General features: G+C 44.6%; 1 protein-coding gene across 1 annotated transcript in view; it reads left to right on the top strand.

Annotated features, from left to right (window-relative positions):
- dnah2 (dynein, axonemal, heavy chain 2) overlaps nt 1–24,113 on the top strand; it is a 212,076-nt gene that overhangs the window by 165,316 nt on the left and 22,647 nt on the right. The window contains 16 exon segments of the mRNA XM_060035906.1: nt 757–896; nt 2,505–2,715; nt 4,259–4,375; nt 5,071–5,212; nt 5,631–5,800; nt 6,125–6,241; nt 7,958–8,122; nt 14,089–14,211; nt 15,816–15,964; nt 16,505–16,571; nt 18,381–18,531; nt 18,919–19,067; nt 19,421–19,554; nt 20,289–20,433; nt 22,693–22,892; nt 23,991–24,113. The exon segment at nt 23,991–24,113 is cut by the window's right edge and continues 4 nt beyond it. Of these exon segments, the coding sequence (XP_059891889.1) occupies nt 757–896; nt 2,505–2,715; nt 4,259–4,375; nt 5,071–5,212; nt 5,631–5,800; nt 6,125–6,241; nt 7,958–8,122; nt 14,089–14,211; nt 15,816–15,964; nt 16,505–16,571; nt 18,381–18,531; nt 18,919–19,067; nt 19,421–19,554; nt 20,289–20,433; nt 22,693–22,892; nt 23,991–24,113 (2,303 nt within the window).

Genomic DNA, 24,113 nt, shown 5'->3' with positions numbered 1-24,113 from the left:
TCCAGTGGAACAGAGGCATTAACCTGAGCCTGTTCAACAGAAACAGAGCAGGGCCGCGTGTTTCCACATCGGGTGACTTTTCATTTCCGTGCCCACTGAACGCGACCCCGGGTCTAATTGCGTTTACAAGCTTCCCCATCTCCGCCCCCGGAGCTCGTTTCACGTTCGCAGGGGTTTTACCGCCGTGGATTATTTATTTATTTATTCATGGCGGGTGGTGGAGGTGGTCTTTGTAATTCCTGTCATGTTTTTCTTCTCTGTCTCTTGTCGTTTCTCAACCCTTCTCGTCATCATTCATCATCGACTAGCACGCTCGTTTTCTTTACTCTCTTTACAATTTGGCCTTTTAGTTTTTTCCTTTTGTCTCCCTTGATGAGAAATATGTCCTTTTAAGATAACGATTAGAAGGTGTTTGGCATTAATGATGACCCTGTCGCTATTAGTTGGAAAATCCTACAACATCCTCAAATCAAAAGAAAATATATTCTGGATAGAAGTTTTTCATCCACATTTGTATTTTTTTATCACAAATTATCAGATGTTAATAAATCAAATGATTATTATTTAAACATAACATTTCTCTTCCCTACCTCCATTTGCACTTTTTCTTTCTGCTGATCTAACACCTGACCTGTTGCTTAATAAAGTGAAGGTTATCTCATCTTCCATGTATCCTGTGAACCAAAGTGACTCCTGTTCATGGTCTCCACCGTGTTGCAGCACAAGGTAACGTGACGTCCCTCTGTTTGGTTCTAGATCCACACCAGGGTGGCCAGCGTCTTCGTCACCATGCACCAGTCTGTGGCCACCTTCTCCCACAGGATGAGGGAGGAGCTCCGGAGGCACAACTACGTCACCCCCACCAATTACCTGGAGCTGGTGTCAGGATACAAGAAGTATGGTTCTCCTCCAGGCTCCAGCCGCACTCCCAGCCTACAGGATTTGTAGCACTAAATTAGAATTTGAGTGTTTGGTGGCACACGTTTGGGGCGCACATCAAATAGATGATGAAATCAGCAGAAATGACAGAAAATATAATTTTGACTTTGAGCTTTTGATCTAGCAATAATAAAGAAGATGAAGGGTGGCAGTACAAGGTTTTGATCAGTGCTCAAAGTATGGAGGGCCACTCGCTGGTCAGCAACAAACAGCGCTCCATCAATGGGCTCTCACCTCACTGTTGTGAGGTGGTTCGGTTTGATCTGGTAGTTTCCAGAACTGGCTTGTTAAACAATGAGCATCTCCTTTCCAGCTGTGAGTGTAGTGAGCAGGTTAACACAGAGATAACAGTCATGGGCAATAAGCGAGAGAACAAGCACACAAAACCTGCTAACTCCACTTTGACAGTTTTTGCCAAACCAGCAAATATAGTAGGTCTGAGGGCAGGATGGTGATGTGGTCAGGGGGACTCCAAGCCAAAAGGTTCTGGGTTCTGACCCCAATTTCCCCATCCCTGAGCAAGATGCCCTGACTAAGCCCTACCTGCTCCTGAGCGACCTGTATCTGAAAGATCACTGTGTGTCACTTTGCATAAAAGCCTCTTTAAAGGATTAAGTGAATCAAATTGATGACAAAACCCTCAGGCTAACCACAGGTGCCTCCTTCACCTGCCTCGGCTCATTTATTGTATGTCATCAACTTCTTGCCAGGAGCCCCCCCCCACCGTGACCCGGGAGGGGAGGAGCCGGTGTGCAGAATTAGAAGGTCATTTGTATGGCTGGAGCCCAGCAGGTTTATCACATCGAAGGCGGCAGGCCAAGACTAATTGTTAACCCTCAAAGAGCCCACACACGCAGAGCTGAATCCACAGGCCTTGGATGGGCCACGTTTAGTGTTGTTCCGTGTTGAAGGCTGCTCCGACTGGAAGCCAGGAGCTGGTTTGAACATTGCGTTCACGCACGTGTACTGCTTTTTTTCTGTTCAACCTAACACAGGAAGGATGCGGTCGATCTGCTCCCTCGTTTTTCTGCTGCCGTTGTTGTTGTTGCTCTCGTTAAGGCATCATCTTGTTGCATCTGGTGTCACACTCGTCCGCTCCTCTCTTGCTCACCCTCCATTAACCTGGCCCCAGCCGATCTGCTCTCCCCTGACATTACCTCCCGCTCTCTCTGGGTAAACAGCCCTGTCCACTCACACGCACTCCAAGCTCTGCTGTACTAAACCCTGACACCTCACCGGGTTGTTCCTTTGTGTGTCAGTGTTTGTTTGTGTGTCCGTTTTTGTGTGTGTGTGTGTGTGTGCGTTTGTGTCTATGTCTGTTTGTGTGTGTGTGTGTGTGTGTGTGTGTGTGTGTGTGTGTGTGTGTGTGTGTGTGTGTGTGTGTCTTTACCGTGTATGTATACATGTGGCAGTGTGTGCGTCTCTTCATGTATGTGCTCGAGTTGCTTATCCGTGTCTGTGCTGTGTCTGTCTCTTTGTTTATGTGTGTGTATGCGTGCATGCGTGTGCACCAGGGCAGGTTTGCATACATAACGGCCTGTGTGTTTGTGTCCCTCTTCCGGCAGGCTGCTGGCGGAGAAGCGCAGGGAGCTGGGTGAGCAGGTGACCAAGCTGCGCAATGGGCTGTACAAGATCGACGACACCAGGGAGAAGGTGCAGGCCATGTCCCTGGAGCTGGAGGAGGCCAAGGTGAAGGTGGCCGACTTCCAGAGGCAGTGTGAGGAGTACCTGGTGGTCATCGTCCAGCAGAAGAGAGAGGCAGATGAACAGCAGAAGGTGGGCATGCGTCGTCATCCTGATAGTGTTGAATCATAAAGCGCGGCATAATGAGTGTGTGTGGATCTCCCAACCCAGCTTAGAATAACAAATAGAGTTAAACGGAAAACAAATATATTAAAAACATAATATGGCCGTGTTCACATGTTTTTTGTAATCGGGAAAAGTTGAGCCGACCGTTTTTTCAACAAAAAAAAGCTGCCAGCGTTTTTTGTCCTAAAAGCGCCAAGAGCGTTTTTTCTATCGCCTAGCAACGAACCCATTCTAGACCCGACGTTACTCGCCTACTAGTATCCAGGCTAGAGCCCATTGGACATGTCGTAGATCTCGACATGTTCTGTAATTAAAACTATTAATCGCTCCACCGGCACTTTCCCGAGTGATTTGTCCGCAATTGTTTCTTGTTTTGACAGTTGAGAGTTTCCTTCGCGACGAAGTGTCAATGTTCCGCTTTTGATTGGTCGGTTGCCAAAAAGACGCCTGACGTCGGCCGTTTTCTTCCTGAAAGTTGAACTTTTTCAACGCTCCGTATGGCAGAAAGAAACGCTGGGAGAGGTGTTTAAAAAAACGGTTGTGACTTTTTCCAGAAACACTCTGCTCCATAGGAATATAATGTAAAATAAGCGCTGGCAGATTTAAAAAAACGCGAGATGTGAACTAGGCCTCAGACAAAGACATTGATGAAATAGAGATGGCCACATGAATGTGGTCCTTTGCTGATCTTTAAACTTAGATTAGGCCTGGAAATCCAATCAGCAGGGAGCACAGCTGCACATCCAACCAATCAAACACACAGACACCCAATTTACGAAATGATTAAACACTTTAATTCACAAACAATGACACTAAGAAACATGAACAGAGGGATTACCACAAACAACACAAAACGTAGGAGAAATAACATGGTGGATATGCACCTCATCCACTACGTGTTTAACACGGCAGCCAGATTTGTGTCAGAACTGGCTGCCACAGTGGAGAACAGAGGAGGACCTCAAAGACCATTCAACATGACAGATCCACAATGACCACAATCTGCTGCGTCACGACAGAACGGTGACTCTTAAAGCAATAGCAAACAGGACTTTGTGTGAATGGCAACGCTCATTCGGACTAAATATAAATTTCACCAAAGGTCTTTCACTGCAGTGAAAATAATCAAAGCAGTGCTTATCGAGGCTAGAAAAAAAGTAGAATTGTTTCATGTGGGTTGGCTTGCAGAAACCCAGATTTTAATCAAATGTGATTAAAATGTTAATTCTGCCCTACAACACCCACATTCTCCACCACCAACATTACTGAGTGTTTTGAATATTTAAGGCCATACTTCTCTGTGCAATGTGTTTTGCCCCTGTAGTTAAACTGATTAAAAGTTACAATGTTCTTGCACTGTAGTTTGTGTTGTAAGACTGAACTTGCAATGTAAGCTATAGTTAAGATGAAGTTAGATTGTTTTATTATAGTCACATAGTTTCATATAGCATTCTTTATTTGTCACTTTCCATTGACACAGTAATTAAACATGTTGTAATGTCCTCCACAGGCAGTAGGAGCCCACAGTGAGAAGATCGGGGCGGAGGAGGTGAAGTGTAAGGCCCTGGCTGAGAACGCCCAGAGGGACCTGGATGAGGCCCTGCCCGCCCTGGAGGAGGCCATGAAGGTCAGACACCTCCAGCTCACTGCCTGCTCTCTGCCTGGGGTCCTTAAGCCCTGTTTCCACCGCAGGAACCTTATTAAAGCTTGTGAGGTAGTACCATCAAAAGGTACAGGACCTTTAGGGCTCTTCAACATGCAGTAATTCACACACAATCCTCTTATTGCATCCATAGTGGTAAACTACATTCATACAATTATAGCATTTTGTTATATGTATTAATCATTCCTCTCAGTAGCAGTTCTCTAAATACTCCTCTAAATACTTATATATTATTATTATATATTTTCATTAAAGTACATTTTGGTGGGAACTCGGCTATAGTCTTTCTGTCTCTTTGGTCTTTATTAGCACTGGTGTTTTTGACGGTCTGATGCTTTGATGCTGTACAGTGTCTGATCCCTGAGACCTTGAGTTAAATGTAATGTGGGTTCTGCTCCTTTGACTGCCAAAAGGCAGCCTGTCTTTCTTTCTCTTCCTTCTTTCTTACTTTCCTCCAACCTTCATCTCTCTCTCTCTCTCTCTCTCTCTCTCTCTCTCTCTCTCTCTCTCTCTCTCTCTCTCTCTCTCTCTCTCTCTCTTCTCTCTCTCTCGCTCTTTCTTTCTTACTTACATTCATATTTTTTCTAAAATTCCTTTCCTCACTTCCTTCCTTACCTCAATGTACGTTACGTTTTGTGATGCTGATTTTTCTTGGCCAGGCCTTGGAGTCCCTGAACAAGAAGGACATGACGGAGATCAAGTCGTACGGGCGTCCCCCGACCCTGGTGGAGACGGTGATGCAGGCTGTCATGACCCTGCTGTGCAAGGACCCCACCTGGGCAGAGGCTAAGAGACAGCTGGGTGAGGGGGGGAGAAGGAGGGAGGGATGGAAGGATGGGTGAGAGGCGATGAACAGGGAACAAGGGATGATGGATGGCTGAGGGGATGGACAGGGAACAAGGAATGAATTGATGGGGAACAGGAGAGGGGTGGATGGCAGGAGGACACAGTGAAGGTCAAGTTAGGTCAATTTTAGGAAAGCACACATGGAAGTTGATGGAATAAATACCACTTGAGGAGTATATACCAAGCCAAGTTAACAGATACATGCTCATAAAGGCAGTATGGCAAAATGTACCCAAAATAGTTATTGTTTTCATATATATCCTTGTCTTGAGAACTACAAACAGGCCAAGGAACACAGAAAAAGACAACAGGGCTTAAAACCTGTTCTTTGTTTGTCCTCTGATCCATGTGTTACTGTCCCGTCTGCCTGCAGGTGAGTCCAGCTTCATCAAGTCCTTGGTTAACTTCGACAAGGACAACATCTCGGAACGCGTGCTGAAGAAGACGGGCCAGTACTGCACGCAGGCCGACTTCCAGCCCGAGATCATTGGCAGGGTGTCGCTGGCCGCCAAGTCCCTCTGCATGTGGGTCAGAGCCATGGAGGTGAGGGAGGAGCTCCCACGCGCACCTGGATACACGTAGATACACATACACACACAGAATCACACTCACGCGATATACATAGATACAAAACACAACCAATAACATGGAGAGACACACACACACAGACTTTCGAAGATACCATACCATTACCATGCAGCACACATTCAATGCACAAAAAAATCTAATTAAATGTGGATATTTGTATTGCTATGAAGGAGTGCATTACAAACATATAAATCAGAACATATTTGGATTCACACGTTTATACTCATACCCGTACCCTCTCTCTCCCGTGTCTTACCCTGCAACCCCGGTGAACCCCAGGTGTACGGTCGTATCTCCCGGGTGGTGGAACCCAAGCGAGCCCGGCTGCAGGCAGCCACACTGCAGCTGGCTGAGAAGCAGGCCTCCCTGGCAGAGGCCCAGGACAAACTCAGAGAGGTGAGGGAGTGTGTGTGTGTGTGTGTGTGTGTGTGTGTGTGTGTGTGTGTGTGTGTGTGTGTGTGTGTGTGTGTGTGTGTGTGTGTGTGTGTGTGTGTGTGTGTGTGTGTGTGTGTGTGTGTGTGTGTGTGTTGTATGAGCCATTTTGTCAGTAATGGTAAACTGTATTATTTGTATTATTATTAACTTATATTTTAAGAAATTAATAGAATATCTTGATGTTATTAATAACAAACTAGTGTTCACATTCCTGTTCATTTGTTGGTTTAGGATATTTTAAAGAGCTCCTATTTTTCCCTTTCTCTTTCTTTTAGTGTGTTATATAGCTTTTTGTATCCATGTTTAAGGTCTACTAAGTATAACCATGTACAACAATTTCTTTATACGGTCTCACAGAAATCTCTTCTCTTGAACTGTCTGAAACAGCTTGTTATCAATCAACATTTACTTTGTGACTTGGTGACATCACTGAGTTACCGAACAGCAGGAGTCCCGCATCGCAGCTGCTAAGGCACACCCTAATACAATGCTAGTCAGAGCGGGAGAATGGTTCCTGACACAGTTCACTGCTGGGTCTTTGCAATAGAATAGGATGCAGTGTATATTTGCTGCCCAATAATATACTTTTTAATAGTATCAATTTGGTAGGGCAACTTTTGATAGAGAGTGACTTCCGTTTCCTAGTGGAGTCTTTGTTCCATTTAAATGAAGGGAATGCTTGGTCAAAGGTTTCCAAGAAGGAAATTAGGAATGAAGATGGGGATTGCCGAGAACAGGGGAAGAAACTTGGGCAACACATTCATTTTTACTTAGTTTATGCAGCCTGTGAGATATGGGGGAGGAAAAAAACTAGCAGTCAAGCATAAGAAGTCTAGAAGCTATTTTTATATAAATCTACACATTTTCACGTAATTCTGTGAGGCAGGGGGGGAGGTCCTTTACCACAACATTTAGAGGGAACAGTTTACTTCAAATTTACGCTAATATCATGTTTGTAACCAGTAACAGGACCAAATTGCCCAATGCAGAGAGCCATTGAGCTAAGAAGGTGGCAGATTTTAATAAGGGAAGAATAATGTCGTCCGCATACAGAGACTCCAGTTCCCCCCTGGTTATACCAGAAATTGCGTGAGCCGCACAGATAACTATGGCTAGAGGTTCGATAGAGACGTAAAAACAGGAGTGGCCATAGGGACACCCTTGCCTTGTCCCTCGTAATTAAAAATATGGAGAGGAGACTTCATTAGTGCAAACAGAAGCCAGGGGAGGCAGACGTTTAACCCAAGCAATGAAGTCCTCACCAAGACTCAATTTATGCAAAGCACTAAAAAGAAAGCCCCGTTCGTCGAGGTCAGACACCACTTACGCATCCTGGAGGACAAGGATCTCTTGTGACCTTGGAGTGGAAGAGGAATGATTAATACTTTATACTCGTCTAATATTTAAGAAAGACATGCTATTCTCGATAGACTCCCTTTGATCGTTGTGGAATAACAGTGGTAGGATGGACTTGTGAATTGAGTATTCAAATAATGAAAAATGACCTTTACAGTGCATTTTGAACATCCATCTTTTTGGGATTTATTTGAGATTCATCACGATAAACTATTGCCAACCATGCGATTAATCGCCATTAGATATTTGAATCACTTGACAGCCCTGGTATATATATATATATATATATATATATATATATATATATATTTGTGTTTGTAGGTGGGTGAGAAGCTGGAGCAGCTGAAGAAGCAGTATGATGAGAAGCTGGCGATGAAGGAGGAGCTGAGGAGGAGCTCAGAGGACATGGAGGTCAAACTGGACCGCGCCGACAAGCTGGTGTCTGGTCTGGCTGGGGAAAGGGCTCGCTGGGAGACCACCGTCATCGTACGTATGAGAGGCCCATTCGGCCATGCCTCATTCTTGGCTTCTGTCCGCTCTATCATACCCTTTTTCACATTACTATACTCTCTCTCACATGATCATTTCATACTCACTTTCAGAGAGTATGAAAGTGTGTCATACTCTCTGACACACTTTCATACTCACTGACACTGTCACATTCTCACACACTATCATACTCTATCACACACTATCATAGTCTCTAACACACTATCATACTCTCTCACCCACTGTCATTCTCTCTGACACTGTCCTATTGTCACACACACACCATCATACTCTCTCAGATACCATCATACTCTCTGACACTGTCCTATTCTCACACACGCCATCATACTCACACACTATCATACTCTCTCTCACAGTACAAAACTTGTCAATTTTAAAACATGGTCCTAATGGATGAATGATGCTGAGATATTGCAATGACACCGTGATCCTCAACATAAACATTACATCCCGATTTATGTATTTAATTAGTCATTCTTCTATAGCAGGATCAAAACTTTTGATAGCCTGAAAATCCCTGAATCTACCTAATGCTCATCACTGTGCTGAACCTATTACACCTACCTTTAAACGTACCTGGTGGAATAATGTCCTATTGGTAATAACCGCAACTTACTTTACACCTGTACTTACCATTGTATTTGGTCTTTAAAAAGTCTTAAATTACTCAATTCAACCTGCAGACACATCTTGTTTAATTAAAATAATGAAAATTAACATCCCTTTAAAATTACTCCACTGGGACAAAAACCAAGCTGAAATAATGACTCTGCTAGCTAGTGAGTGTGACGAATGGGGACAGACATACCCATTACTCAGCCGTTTGGCAGCAATTGTGCTCATCATTCTGGCGTCAAGCGTGTGAGAGAGACTTCTGCACAATGAACAGGGTAAGGACAGAGGGCATGGCAGTATGATTGAAGTTGCAGAGGTGTGTGCCAAACATTTAACCCATTGCACTTCAATGATAAACTGCTTAATCCAGCACGGACATTGCGACATTGGGCCATACGCCACCTAGTTGGCGGCCACACTCCAGCTAGGTGGCGGCCACACTCCAGCTAGGAGGCTGCCACACTCCAGCTAGGTGGCTGCCTCACTCCAGCTAGGTGGCTTTCACTGGGCTCCTTCAAAACAAGGACGCAGGTTGGTGATGTTGGGACCGGTCTATTGCCAAGGTTGAGTATAATGATGCACAGCAGCAGGTTTGTTGTGCTGGCATGCCGGAGATCGGCCAGAATGGGTGGTGATGCCTGGTTTAACCTGTACACACTGATTACTCAATGTGCAACAGGTGTGCAGCCACACTCAGCCCCAAAGTCCAATCAGTATGACTCATCCACACACACTCCTCACTTTTTAACTAAAAGAAGAATGCATTATTGGGGCTAATTGGAGTTACCTGTGTTTTCTGAAGGTGGTTCATGAAGCATATGCATGACATCGCTTTACCTTGCCCGATTTAAGGGCCATACAAGAATACTGAACATTGGTAAAATACGGATTAATTCACTCGATTCTCTTAACGATACCATGGCTGGTCATTTGAACTTTGTCTCTTAAAAATCAAATTATGTAAACAACAAAAAATCTCATGCCTCCTTCGATCAAATTGTCTGAATGAGTTGATCTGAATAAGTAAAAATGCTCTTATTGAATTTATTTAGATATTGAATACATTAATTGTTTTGTGCATGTAGGCCTATATGATTAGGATTAATTTGGAAGACAAAATAAAATACGTGAACAACCTGAAACATGATATCCTGAACTAGAAGGTCCCTGGTTCTTTGTAAGGCCATAGCCTCCTGCATTTGCCAGGTAACCCTGCAATGATTATGTTTCATGCAAGAACTCCTGATGTGAAGTGCTCTCTGAGACCTAGCACAACAAAACAGTACAAAACACAACTGTGTATTGAAATTGATACATTACTTAGATTAGCCCTGCATTGACCAAAAAGGTAGACAGAATATATTGTTTCCACTTATGCTGTTGAACTTGTTAACCACCTCAACCTTTACTATTTTATTATGTTAAGCTAAAAATGCAAATGGGGCAGCTATATTTCTATATAATTATCCACTTACCTTATTCTATATGTATGCCCTTTATCTTGCACATTTAACCGACACCCCCAATCAGTCTTAAGCAATTCTATTTTGAGCCTAAAAGGCACAAGATCACCTGCAAATCAGATTGTATATTAATATCTAATGTTTCATGGCAGAAAGCTCAAATCTGGGTTAACCAATCATGTTGCTGGGCGTAAGTGTATTTTTCTGGCTGGTCGGAGAGGAGATTTGTTAAAAAAAATGCCGTAAAGCACATCTTTCAAAAGTTGAATCCCTACTTGAATGTTTAGCATTCACCTCTTAAGGAGCAAACCATATGCTGTTTTGCTGGTTTGGAATGTTGGTTATAAAGTCATATCCCAATGAGATCCCAATGGGAGGACACCATGTCAGCTGTTATTCAAATGACCCTTCATTTTCAACCAAAGTACCCCAGACATGTCTTTCAAATCTGATGAAAGCGTTTCACTTCTTTACAAAAATAAAAACTGTCTTACCTTTTTTGCATTCAGCAGTATTAACTAAACATATAAAATAGTTTGTATCCCCATAACCTCTCTGACATAACTGCAAACTACCCCACATAACATTATCTACAGCTGTTTGGGTAGTTGACTCAGTTAAGTTACGATATTTGCAGCAATTCAATTAGAATGTAATAACATGACTAAAACCTGAATACATTAACTCATCTCTGAACATGATTTCCCGGCAGATCGCAGATGAGGGGAATTAGGAAGTGTTTATGCATTCTTTAATGTATCCATGTTTTTGAGATATTCTTTTTTCGGGTTGTTTCCCAGATCAATAACAAAATATAAGCTTCACTCCTTCAGAGAAAGTTGGTATCCCAAAAAATATATCATCATATCATTTGAAAATTTGATGGACATCTGATATTTTTTACTGTAGGATAAGTGTTTGAAGCAACGTATAGCCCCATTCATCAAAGAAGTCCTTGCATCTTTGGTTGGCGTCAAATTGTGAGGCAAGCTCCTGCACAGGGACTGCATCTTGAGATTAAGTTACTCTGAACGAAACAAGATAATGATGCCATACCATACAAGCCATTATTCCTACATGCCGTGTTTCCTTTTCACCACTTCAAACTCAACAGCATACTTGAGCTTATGTTATTCAGCTGAGCTGCCATCCTGTGCCATACAAAAATGTGCATTTATGCAGACTTTCAATTGGCTGGAATTGGCAAAAAAGTTTTAAAAACACTTCAGGTTTTTAACATTACATTTGACTTTTAATGGTGCTATTTTTCATCTCTTGATTTCCTGCTATTCTCAGCTTGGTAGTCTCGATCTGCGTCCTCCCCAAGCAGCATGGCAGTTTCCTGCTATTTGTCAAACTTCATTTTTGCGGGTGTTTCAGCCTCTTCTCATTGTGTTTCGATCTGGTTTAGGAGACCTCTGCATCTCTGCTCTTGCTGCATCTTGTGCTCAAACGGTCAGCCAGCTGCCAGACCACATTATAGGCTTGGTCTCTCCTCTTGGCATTCAGGTGCTTGAACCGGGGATACGACCCCAGCCTGCACGTAGACTCCGCTCTCAAACAGACAACTGTCGTCTTTCAAAGCCCACCACTTGTCAGTTTCACCCACTTTTATTCTCTGTGTGATGAGGCTGTTGAGAGAGATGAGCTGTACTCCTCAAATAGTAGTCTGTTAAAGTGATCACAGGATTTAGTCCTATGTCCATGTTCCACCTGTGGACCGATCCAGGGATTTGTTCGTTCCTCCTGGTCACATCGGGATGCTTTCAGTACTGCTTCAAAGACATTCCAACATGGAGGATGTGGAATTCCCCCAGTAATGTGTTCCCAACAACTCTAGTGCCGCGCACATCTAATGCCGTGCGCCTGTGGTGTGATAATTAATCTCGTTAGCAGTCGGCACTTTGAGCAGATGTTTACTTGCACTGTATAGCCTAGCACCAACTAGCTAGCCTAGCCTGATTTAAGTTTTCAAGCAGGGAAATAATCCCCCTCCTCCATTTCCTACACTATTTTACACCTGGATCAAAAAGTTAAACTCCATTCAAATTGATGGAAGGACCTAGCATATTTGTTCCCAGATGAGGCACGTCCGAGAGAGGGATACACTTATAGTTCAATGCCACGCGTGTTCAGATGTGTGGAGCTCCGTCTTCTCAGTGATTAATGTTGATGTCCGTGCCCGAGAGGGTGAAGCTTCTGGGACACGCCAAGGTGTGTGTGGATGTGTGGAGCTCCGTCCACAAAGCGGTTGATGTCCTTGTCTGTGAGAGGGTTAAGCTTCTATATACCTAGTGTAACGTCAATGTGTGTGATGCAGTTCATATTCAACATTATTGATTATTGTAACGCTCTTACTTCTCAAATGGGTCATAGCCATGGGGATGACATGCACCCCTCCTTCCCACAACCCTCAGCCCAAAACACATTTATTTTAGAACGCCTTCTCTCTAGAGGCGTTTGTCTGTTCCCTATGTAGATATAAATGGCTAATTTTAAGGCAACGAAAACAGAATGATTGCTATTGTCATGAGATTATATACAAATGTACAATGTCTGTTCCGCTAGAGGCTACAAAATTCTACACACATTACCTCTAAGTATTTCAATGGCTTGAGTCATGTTTTCCCTATCCACCGTTTCTCCTCAGGTGCTTCAGATAAACAGCATTCTGAATGGGTGGGAACAGGCGGGAAATGCAAACCAATCAGAAATGTAGAATTGAACATCCTGTTCAATCATTCTGCCTTCTGTTTCAATCATACCTTCTCACACACACAGTATCCGACTCTCTATCTCTCACATGTTCCTACTCTCTCTCACAAACTGTCATGCTCTCTCACAGTGTCATCGTCTGACTCAGTTATTTTTGTCATTTCGTTTCCATTCTCCACCTGTCCACCAGATGTCCTCAGACTTTTCCCCTCACGTCACAGATCCTGCCCCTCCCATCTGCACTTCCTTCATCCCCCTACATACTCTTTGTCAATCTTCCCACCTGCACCTGCCATGCTCTGATAAGTCTCTCCCCATTGATACGACTTCACTTCCTTTGTTCCCTTGTGGGTTTGTTGTATTAGTCATGTCCCCTCTGTCGTTGTTGTTCTCTAGTTGTTTGTCAGTTTTTGGAACTGATATTTTTTTATTAAAGCCTTTTTGTTACTTTTGTTACTAAATCTCTTCTCTATTTGGATCCCTTTTGTTCCTGCTGCCCTGCTTCAACTTGTCGTGACACACACAATTTCAAACTTCTCTCTCACACACTACCTTTGCTCTTCTCATTTACTGGTGTTCATTGTTACCATGTTTTTTTTGGTAACCATGGTCTGGTTATGAAATTGTTGATTAAAGGGCACAATACTTTTTATGGAATCCTGTATAAAATAAGTGTATTTATGAAATTATCAATGGAATAGATATCTTATTGTTTCCTCTATTGTCTCTTATTAGTTAATACATGTTTGCGCTTATATCTGTTTGACAACATGTTTCTTTCATTGAAATGTCATGCCAGTGAAGCTTTATTGCAATTTAATTGAATGATTGTGTGTTTGAGACTGAGCTTGATAGTGTGTGTGAGAGAAGTGTTTGTGAGCGAGAGCATGGTAGTGTTGGAGGGAGAGATGATAGTGTGTGAGAGAGTATTGTACTGTGAGAGTACTATATTGTATACCTATACACTCACACACACACTTAGTGTTTGTCATTGCCAAAGATGCATAGTACCCTGTGAATATGTGAGGTTTCAGCACGCGCGTGTGTGTGTGTGTGTGTGTGTGTGTGTGTGTGTGTGTGTGTGTGTGTGTGTGTGTGTGTGTGTGTGTGTGTGTGTGTGTGTGTGTGTGCGTGTGCGTGTGTGTTCAGGGTCTGGAGGAGAACATGGGCTACCTGGTGGGAGACTGCTTGTTAGCGGCCTCCTGTCTGTCCTACCTGGGCCCCTTCCTGTCCAACTACAGAGACCAGCTGGTGGCCCTTTGGATGAAGGAGGTGACACACATTCTTTATTATGTCTTGTTTTTATTGTTATTCATCATTTAAAATTGTCTCTTTTTCATATATACATATTGTGGGCTAAGATGTTTGTTTCCGGCTTTTATTTAGGAAATAGCAGTATATTAGGTTAGCTCATCCAAGTAACTTTATACGTCAAAATTCATTTTTCATGATGGCTAGAAAATATCGTAATTTATGGACGTCGTCAAAATGACAGGAAAATATAAAATATCAGGACATTTATTTTTGACGATATCACCCAGCCCAAGCTCCTTTTGCAGCCTCTTATTATGAACCTTCTTCCCCCAATTAATATCAACCAAAGTCAGACCAGACCAAACCATTGCTGATCTTTCTATTGTTTATCCGCTATTCACTCGGCTGTGTAATCCTTGTACAATTCAGCAATCAACCGCAGACTCAACATTATTCTTACTCCCATGACGTTGTTTTGTCTCCCTTTAGTTCTCAGAAAGTAGCGTATGGATCCACATTTCTGCCCTCTATGACAATAAAATGGCTCAATGTTGAATTAATGAGCGTCATTGTAGTCTGATATTTATCATTCTTAATGCTCAGGCAGGGCTGTTTTACCAATAGCCAATATTAATCGACATATTAACAATTGTTAAGGAATGTTTTATTCACATGAATGTGGCCTCGTTCCACTAGGCTACTAGATGACTGACATGATGACATGACATGATGAATGACAGAAAATCCACATCCCTCTGGTAGTAGTCTAATATGCTTGAAACGCAGATAAAACCCATATAATGAAGGGTCAAACAATATCATGGTGCTCTGGCGCGTTGCAGACCCTCTGGGAGGGGGCTCATTCGGATTAAGGCTCGATGAGGTTATTTGCATTGCAATTGCATTGAGCATTATCCGAAGATCCTGCTTTTTTATTTTGTTCAATAAGACAATAAATATGTAATTTTTATCAACATATTTTGATATATTAACATTGATTGCATTGGTATCAGTTCCATTCCGATTGAGAAACCTCAAGCAAGCGAGTCTTTATTGCGCAAGGGGGACGATATATTAGTTGACCCCTCGTAATACGGGTTAATCTGCATCTCCTGCATGTTAGACTACTACCAGAGTATATGGGGAATTCTGTTTAAAACATTTCGAAGCCTGGTAGAACGAGTCTTCACCCATGTGAACCAAACATTCTTCAGCAGTCTTTGTTATTTATTTATTTTATTTTATTCAGAAATTCACGTGACATATGAAAATGAAATATTTAACTCTTTTGTAGAGTTGAGGCTGAACACAATAAATGATGGTGCTTAAACCACCATATCGCTGCATTTTACGGCGTAATAAAATACAACGCATTTCGTCTACAATTTTGAAGAGGAAATGGAATAATAATAGAATAGAAACTTAAAAGGGTAAATATAATTGTAAAATTTAACAAACCAAATCTAATTCCACCTCTCTCTCTCTCTCTCTCTCTCTCTCTCTCTCTCTCTCTCTCTCTCTCTCACCATCTCTCCCTCTTTCTCTTTTCCTCCCTCCCCTCTCTCTCATTATTTTTTGCCCCTGTCCCCTCCCCACTTCTTCTCTCCCCCTCCCTCTCCTAGGTGCGTGAGCTGCAGGTGCCATGCTCCCCGGGCTTCAGTTTCTCTGGCTTCCTGTCCAGACCCACCGTGGTGCGGGACTGGAACATCCAGGGCCTGCCCTCCGACGCCTTCTCCACTGAGAACGGAGTCATCGTCACCCGCGGCAACCGGTCCGTACACACACAATCACAAGCCGCCCACACACTTCGCACACACAGGCACATCACACATACACATGTGTGACACATCTCATCACACAAACATATCCACAAACAAAGAAGCAAATGTGCACACACATCTCAACCACACAAAAACCACCAAAGCCAAATGACAATACAGCCACATCATAATAGCAGACTCCACTGAAGATATGCATCTGATAAACTGACTGGGGCACTTTGTTGTTTCTTGCTCTTGTTGTCGCGTTGAATAGTGAAGTGAGTTTAATTCTGCTAATCCTTTCTTTGGGATTCCAATAGTTACTGTGCACTCTGTCGAGTCGTTATTCTCCAAAGATTTGTTTTGTAGTGACTCTAGTCTGAATTGTATGCTTTGGATTCTCCTGAGCGTCCGATGTAAGACATTTTGTATAGAAGCCTACGTCAAATGACTAATCGTAGTAAATATTGTTATCCACGTCGAATCCTGAGCCCACTACGACGAGTACTTCTGTGCGTCTGATCGTCTTGTCTGTTTCCTCATGACACAAGATGGCCACTAATGGTGGACCCACAAGGCCAGGCCCTGAAGTGGATCAAAAACATGGAGAGGGGCAGGGTAAGGCGGAGAAGCACCTCCTTAATCAACAACATGTATTTTCTTTTCACACATTCAGGTGTTAGGTCTCTCTTGAAAACAGCAGATGAAAGCCATTACCCATTGTAATTTCTTTTGATGTGTTTACAACCCTTTTTTTATGATTTCTTATTTCCTTTCTTTTCTTCTCATCATCTCCCCCCTTTATTTTCCCCTCTCTCCCTCATCATTAAGATAAACCAGCTACAACTCATTGTTATTTCTTTTCATTTGGCCTCAGCCTTATGGTTGTTATTTGTTTGTTTGGAGGCGCGCTATCACCTGATCACAGTCCTCCGGTGGGCTTTGCATCTCACCTGCCTCCGTGTTATTGATCGCAAACGCATCATCTGTCGTTTGTTTTCCGCACGCCATTACCGCTCCTGTTTCTGTTTGGCTTTGTTTCTGGTTTTGTTTTCATTATTTTTTATGTTACTCTATCACAGCGCTTTCATCGTTTCTTGGAGAGGGTGAAAGGAGGTGGAGGAGCAGAAGGAGTAGGAGGAGGAGGGGGAGGAGGAGGAGAAGGAAGAGGAGGAGGGAGGCAGGGCACATACCTCTATGAAGTCTAGGAAGTGTTGTCAGAGTGAACCAGGAGGCCATCAGTATGGGCTGCCCTTATGTGATCTTTTGACACATAAAAAAAACCAAACCAATTATTTTTATTGCTTTTTCCTCCACCTCCATCTGTGATAATATTTTTGCATAAGCCCACATTGCCACTGGGGCCATACTAAAATGCATGCGTCTACACACATATATATATATATATATATATATTTCAGGTACATCCACCACCTCTTTGTTCTACTGATAAGTTGCAGGTGTTTTTCTTGCCAACCAGCTTTGTCCTGTACTTTTGGTCCATTCATTTGTTCTGCTGTGTGGCTCCCCCTGTGGTGTTCTGACTTATGGACGTGGTCTCTTTATGTCGGAGAGGCCGCAGCAGAGACCAGGGGGCTGATCACTACTGCCACCCAGAAACCCAGGGGATAGAAGGGGAGGCTGGGGGAAACGCTAGGACGTGATTAAAAGACCTGGGGGCTGAACTGCCAGCCGCAGACCCAGGGGATAGAAGGGGAGGCTGGGGGGGAGAGGGGTCAGCATGGCCCTCCCAGTATCCTCTCTCTCTCTCTCTCTCTCTCTCCCTCTCCCTCTCCCTCTCTCTCTCCCTCTCCCTCTCCCTCTCCCTCTCCCCCTCCCTCTCGGCCTGACATTGAAGGTACAATGGGCCGGTGGCCAGATTGGGGCCTTGGTGTGTATCTGATGGCATGTGACGGGGCCGCTGGCGGGGGCTAATAGTGCTCATGCTCTGCTCCCAATCTGGGGCTCTTTCCCTCTCTGATTTCATCAAGTTCATTCTTGTGCTCGCTTTGGCTCGCTCTCCTTTCTTCCCCTCCGCCCTCTCTTCCCAAGCTATTTAGTAATAGGCCGTTTTATGACTCCCTCAACTTTCTTGTGGTGAACTTATGTTGTATATATATGTGTGTCTATATGTGTGCATTTGTCTCTGTGTGTGTGTATACGTTTGACTATATGTCTGACTCTATGTGTTTGTGTGTATAAGTGTTTCTTTTTGTATGTGTCTATGTGCCTGTGTATATATGTTTCTATGTGTGTGACAATTTGTATATGTGTTTCGGTGTGTGTATGTCTATATGTGTCTTTGAAAACATGTGTCTGTGTTTAATTGTGTCTCTGTGTGTGTCTCTATATGTGTGTGTGTTTATGTGTCGATGTATCCGTGTGCGTCTGTTGATGAGTGTGTGTTATGTGAATGTGTGTGTGTAGGGTCTGAAGGTGATAGACCTCCAGATGCCGGACTTCCTGCGGGTCCTGGAGGGCGCGGTCCAGTCTGGAGCCCCTGTGCTGCTGCAGAACGTCCAGGAGGAGCTGGACCCCGCGCTGGCCCCCATCCTCAACAAGTCCCTCACACATGTTGGTCAGTACTAACACACACATACACATACATATACACACACACACGCACATGCGCACACAAACATACAAACACAGAAACAGACACATACACTGACACACACACACATACATAACACACACACACGCACGCACACACACATATACATACAAATACATAACATTCAAACACACACGCACACACACACACACATCACATACACATGTACATAACGAACACACACACACACACAAATACATAACACACACCATGCACACTAATTGCTGATGCACGCATGTACATGATATGAAAAGGCGTTATTAATGGCGTGTATGTGATGCATTTTTTAGTGTCTAGAAAAGCGCTATATCAATTCAATCAATTATTAATATTATTTATGTGTCCCTCCAGGAGGGAGGATGCTGCTGAAGCTGGGGGACAAGGAGGTGGAGTACAGCCCTGACTTCAGCTTCTACATCACCACCAAGCTGTCTAACCCCCACTACCCTCCCGAGATCTCCACCAAGACCACCATCGTCAACTTTGCAGTAAAGGAGCAGGTCTGTGTGTGTGTGTGTGTGTGTGAGGGGGGGTTCTACTTTGACATAATCATTGTGTGTTATCGTATGTCTTTGCACATGGTTGCATGTTTTGGTTCCGTGGTGTTTCTGTTTCTAACGATTTGTACCTGTTTGTATACATTTGTGAGTTTGTTATTGTGGATATTACCTTGTGTGATAATTTGCATGTGTGTGAGCATTCGTGCATGCGTCTGTTCCTGCTTGCGTGCGTGTGTGCGTGCGTGCGTGCGTGTGTAAGTATGTCAGGATTTGGTTGTTTCCCTGTATTTCTACCTGTGTGTAGCTAATGTGTGTGTGTGTGTGTGTGGGTGTGGGTGTGTGTGTGTGTGTAGGGTCTGGAGGCCCAGCTGCTGGGCATCGTGGTCCGTAAGGAGCGTCCAGACCTGGAGGAGCAAAAGGACTCCCTGGTCCTCAACATCGCCTCTGGCAAGAGGACACTGCAGGAGCTGGAGGATGAGATCCTCAGGTAGGAACCCCCCCGTGAACACTAACGTACAGACTGCAGGGAGAGGGGAGCTCACTGGTGGGTGTTGGTCCAGGGGTGGGCCATACATGCAGTGTCTACGGTCATGAACGTGACTTCTACCTTCATGAACGTGTCTTCTACGTTCATTTTTGGTTCTGCGTTCATGTTTTTGTTTGTGTGATTGTCATACGTGTGTGTGTGTGTGTGTGTGCGTGTGTGTGTGTCATGTTTGTATTCTTGCCTGTGTGTTTGTGTTTGTGTGTGTTTCATGTTTGTCGTCTTGCCTGTGTGTGTGTGAGTGGGTTTGTGCGTGTGTGTGTGTGTGTGTGTCTTGTGTGTGTCATGTTTGTCTTCTTGCCTGTGTGTGTGTGTGAGTATGTGTGTGTGTGTCTTCTGTGTGTTTGGCATTTTTGTCTTCTTGCCTGTGTGTGTGTGTGTGTGTGTGTGTGTTTATCTTTGTCCATGTGGTCCTATGTGTGTGTGTCTTGTGTGTGTCATGTTTGTCGTCTTGCCTGTGTGTGTGTGAGTGTGTGTGTGTGTGTGTGTGTGTGTGTGTGTGTGTGTGTGTGTGTGTGATGTTTGTTTTCTTGCCTGTGTGTGTGTGTGTGTGTGAGTATGTGTGTGTGTGTCTTCTGTGTGTGTCATGTGTGTCTTCTTGCCTGTGTGTGTGTGTGTGTGTGTGTGTGTTTATCTCTGTCCATGTGGTCCTATGTGTGTGTGTTGTGACCCTCCAGGCTCCTGAACGAGGCTACAGGCTCGCTCCTGGACGATGTCCAGCTGGTGAACACTCTGCAGACGTCCAAGGTGACGGCCACCCGGGTGACAGACCAGCTGGAGAGCAGTGAGCAGACCGAGATCAAGATCGACACCGCCAGAGAGGTAGAGAGAGGGGCCAGGTCACTGTAGAGACAGGTGTGGTAGAGAGAGGTCTGGACACACTAGAGGAAGAGAGAGAGGTCCAGAGAGAGAGAGAGAGAGAGGGGCCAGGTTACTGTAGAGACAGGTGTGGTAGAGAGAGGTCTGGACACACTAGAGGGAGAGAGATAGAGGTCCAGAGAGAGAGAGAGAGAGAGAGAGGGGGGGGGCCTGGACACTGTAGAGACAGGTGTGGTAGAGAGAGGTCTGGACACACTAGAGGGAGAGAGAGAGGTCCAGAGAGAGAGAGAGAGAGAGAGGGGGGCCTGGACACTGTAGAGACAGGTGTGGTAGAGAGAGGTCTGGACACACTAGAGGGAGAGAGAGAGGTCCAGAGAGAGAGAGAGGGGGGCCTGGACACTGTAGAGACAGGTGTGGTAGAGAGAGGTCTGGACACACTAGAGGGAGAGAGAGAGGTCCAGAGAGAGAGAGAGAGAGTCCACCAAGGTCTCAGAACAGCTGGAGAGCGGCCGGAGAGGTCTGTGTAGAGAGATCGATAGAGGGAGGTCTGCACATAGTAGAGAGAGAAAGGGGAATCTGGATGGGAATTCGGTCAAAGAGAGACACATATAGTTTGGAGAAACAAAAGTAAATAGGACTTTTTATACATTTTACTTTTACAGTTTTTGTTTAGTTTTTAGATTGTTCAAAATGCCCAGTTATCCACAGCTCAACACAATGGCATTGCTTTACTAATTGAGAGACGCTATGTTAACCCCATGATGTGCCTTTTTGACTCACCCACACCACGACATGCAATAAAGCGATAGTGTCCTTTTAGCGCAGTACCTCACAGGGGGCCCAATTGTTCAAAGTCGGTTCTGGGAAGATTAGAACGGGGTTGCGTAAACGGTTCTACAAGTACAACAAAAGAGGAAGAAGTCTCTCGGTTACCCGTGGTTACCCGGGATTACATCACCGTTCATCAAACACCCCTGAAGTCAAATGTCACATTCGGTGCAGCGCAAATAGTCAGCCTTAATAAGGGCGGGGGTGCGGATGGCGTTCGGTATCTTAGGGACAAGGTGGAGGAAAGCAGGTATGTTCCACCAGGTTTTATTAAGCTTAGCAGACGCAGAAAGGGCTGATGGGCAAGGAAAGTCTGGGGCAGTCTGGGAAATAAAAAGTTTTGACCCGGGCCGAGAGAGGTTGAGGCTGGGGAGGGGAGAGACGGACTGGGGCGGTGGGGGGCTGTCAGCAGAATGGATGAGAACGGAAAGGTGAGAGAGAGAACGGGGGAGGGCGAGAGCCAGAGACAAAGAGACACGGAGAGGAAAGAGGAAGAGCGAGTGCAAAGGATGGGGCAATGGAACAGAATAGAGTGGGATAATAGTTGGCAAGGGAGCGAGGTGCGGCGAGGTGGGAGAATTAAAAATTGATAGGCTAAAATAGAGTTCATCTGGCCCATCCATCAAACTGGGGAGTGTGGGGGGGGGGCACAACACCAGAGATCCAGACCCTCTCACACACAGAGTTTTTTAGGACCGCTTTGACTCTTGCAACCGCTGATCAGAGAGGGAGCTGTTCTCTTTGCCGGGTGATGTAGGGCACATTCATCTATACAATAATTCCCTTTGCAGAAAGGTGACGCATAGCAGGGGTGTCACTGAACAGACAAGATGTGCGACACGGCTGGATCTCACGATCTCTAGTGTTGAGCGGCTGCCAATTACTGCATTCTGTTGGATTTTGTTTTGTACGTGAACCTTATTCAACCTCTGAAAGAAATGTGTGGTTGTGGTATCGTGGTCCGATTCCCAGCCAAAGGTTGTGGGTCCTATTCCCAGGGTACACACACTACCTGTATGCAGTCTAGAGCAAGATGCCGTACCTCTACCTACTCCTTATTGACATGTATCTGAATTCAGTGGAAGTTACTTTATAAAAAAGTATCCTCTAAATGATTAATAGTAAATAATACCATGAGTGAAAAATCTTTATGCATAAACCTCCTTAGCATTTCATTGTAGCATAGCCATAGTCCCATATTGACAGCCTCATAGCATAATTGCCTAAGGTACTTTGGCAGATAGTGATTATGGAAGGTAGAAAGCACTATGATTGACCTAGGATACAGCCAATGAGGCACAGTGAATCAGCAGAATCAGGAGAGTAGAGTTAGGTTAGATATCACTATTTTGCCAAAACATGACTAAGGCAATCATAACATGAGGCTAAAGATATTTGTGTAACTCTCCGTCCCCCTTCTGTTTGTCCCCGTAGGGCTACCGTCCGTGTGCGCTGCGCGCCTCCATCCTGTTCTTCGTGCTGAACGACATGGGCTGCATCGACCCCATGTACCAGTTCTCCCTGGACGCCTACATAGACCTGTTCAACCTCAGCATGGAGAAGAGCCCCCGCAGCCACAAGCTGGAGGAGAGGATCTCCCACCTCAATGACTACCACACCTACGCCGTGTACAGGTGGGGACGTAACCTCCTAACTTTAGCCCTAACCACACCTATGCCGTATATATTCCTGAACCTAAACTCATCTAACCCTTTCCCTAGCCTAATCTCTTCCTAATCCTCAACACGCCTACATGACTTTTACATTTGCCGTTAACATTTAACAATAACCTGACCCTGACCGTCACCATAGCTACGTCATGTACAGGTGCGGTGGCCTAAACCTGACTTGATATAACCTATAGCTGACCCTGACCCAAACCATGTCTACGTCATGTACAGGTGCGGTGGCCTAAACCTGACTTGATATAACCTATACCTGACCCTGACCTTCACCATAGCTACGTCATGTACAGGTGCGGTGGCCTAAACCTGACTTGATATAACCTATATTTGTCCCTGACCTTCACCATAGCTACGTCATGTACAGGTGCGGTGGCCTAAACCTGACTTGATATAACCTATACCTGTCCCTGACCCAAACCATGTCTACGTCGTATACAGTTGGGGCGGTTTGACCGCCTTACTCAAACCCCAATCTAACTCCAACTCCTAACCCTAACCTTACATTCATTTTTTACCCCTCACCTAGCCCTAACCACATCCTATGCATATGCATAGTTTGGCCCGACCTGACCTAACCCAAATAAACAAAGCTGACCCTAACCATGTCTAATTTCTTACTCGGTACAGGTTCTTACAAGGTGTTTTTACACAGCAGCTACTATAGATTAGAAAGTAATCAATGATAGAATAGACCCTTTTCACAGAGGTGTTATTGTAGGACAAAGACAGAAGGATATCAGAGAACACGTTGACCATTGCTGGTGCTTCGACACGCATAAGTTTAAAAACGACAACCTAAGTTCCTGGCTATACCTGGGTTGGCCAAGCTATGGCAGCTCTGTTAAAAGGGATCAGGGGTGGGTCTATGCTTCTCATTGTCTAGAGTGGACAATGGAAATCAATCTGGGGCACAGAGGAATGTCTGTGTTTATATATGTGTGTGTGTGTGTGTGTGTGTGTGTGTGTGTGTGTGTGTGTGTGTGGGTGGGCGTGGGTGTGCGTGTGGGCGTGTGCGTGTGCGTGTGTTCGTGTTTGTGTGTGTTCCAGGTACACGTGCAGGGGACTGTTTGAGGTCCACAAGCTGCTGTTCAGCTTCCAGATGTGCACCAAGATCCTGGAGGTGACCGGGGCCCTCAACATGGACGAGTACAGCTTCTTCCTACGAGGGGG

Source organism: Gadus macrocephalus, chromosome 17 (genome assembly GCF_031168955.1).
Source record: "Gadus macrocephalus chromosome 17, ASM3116895v1".
NCBI lineage: Eukaryota > Metazoa > Chordata > Actinopteri > Gadiformes > Gadidae > Gadus > Gadus macrocephalus.
The sequence above is the reverse complement of the archived record's forward strand: the minus strand, read 5'-3'. Positions and strand labels throughout refer to the sequence as shown.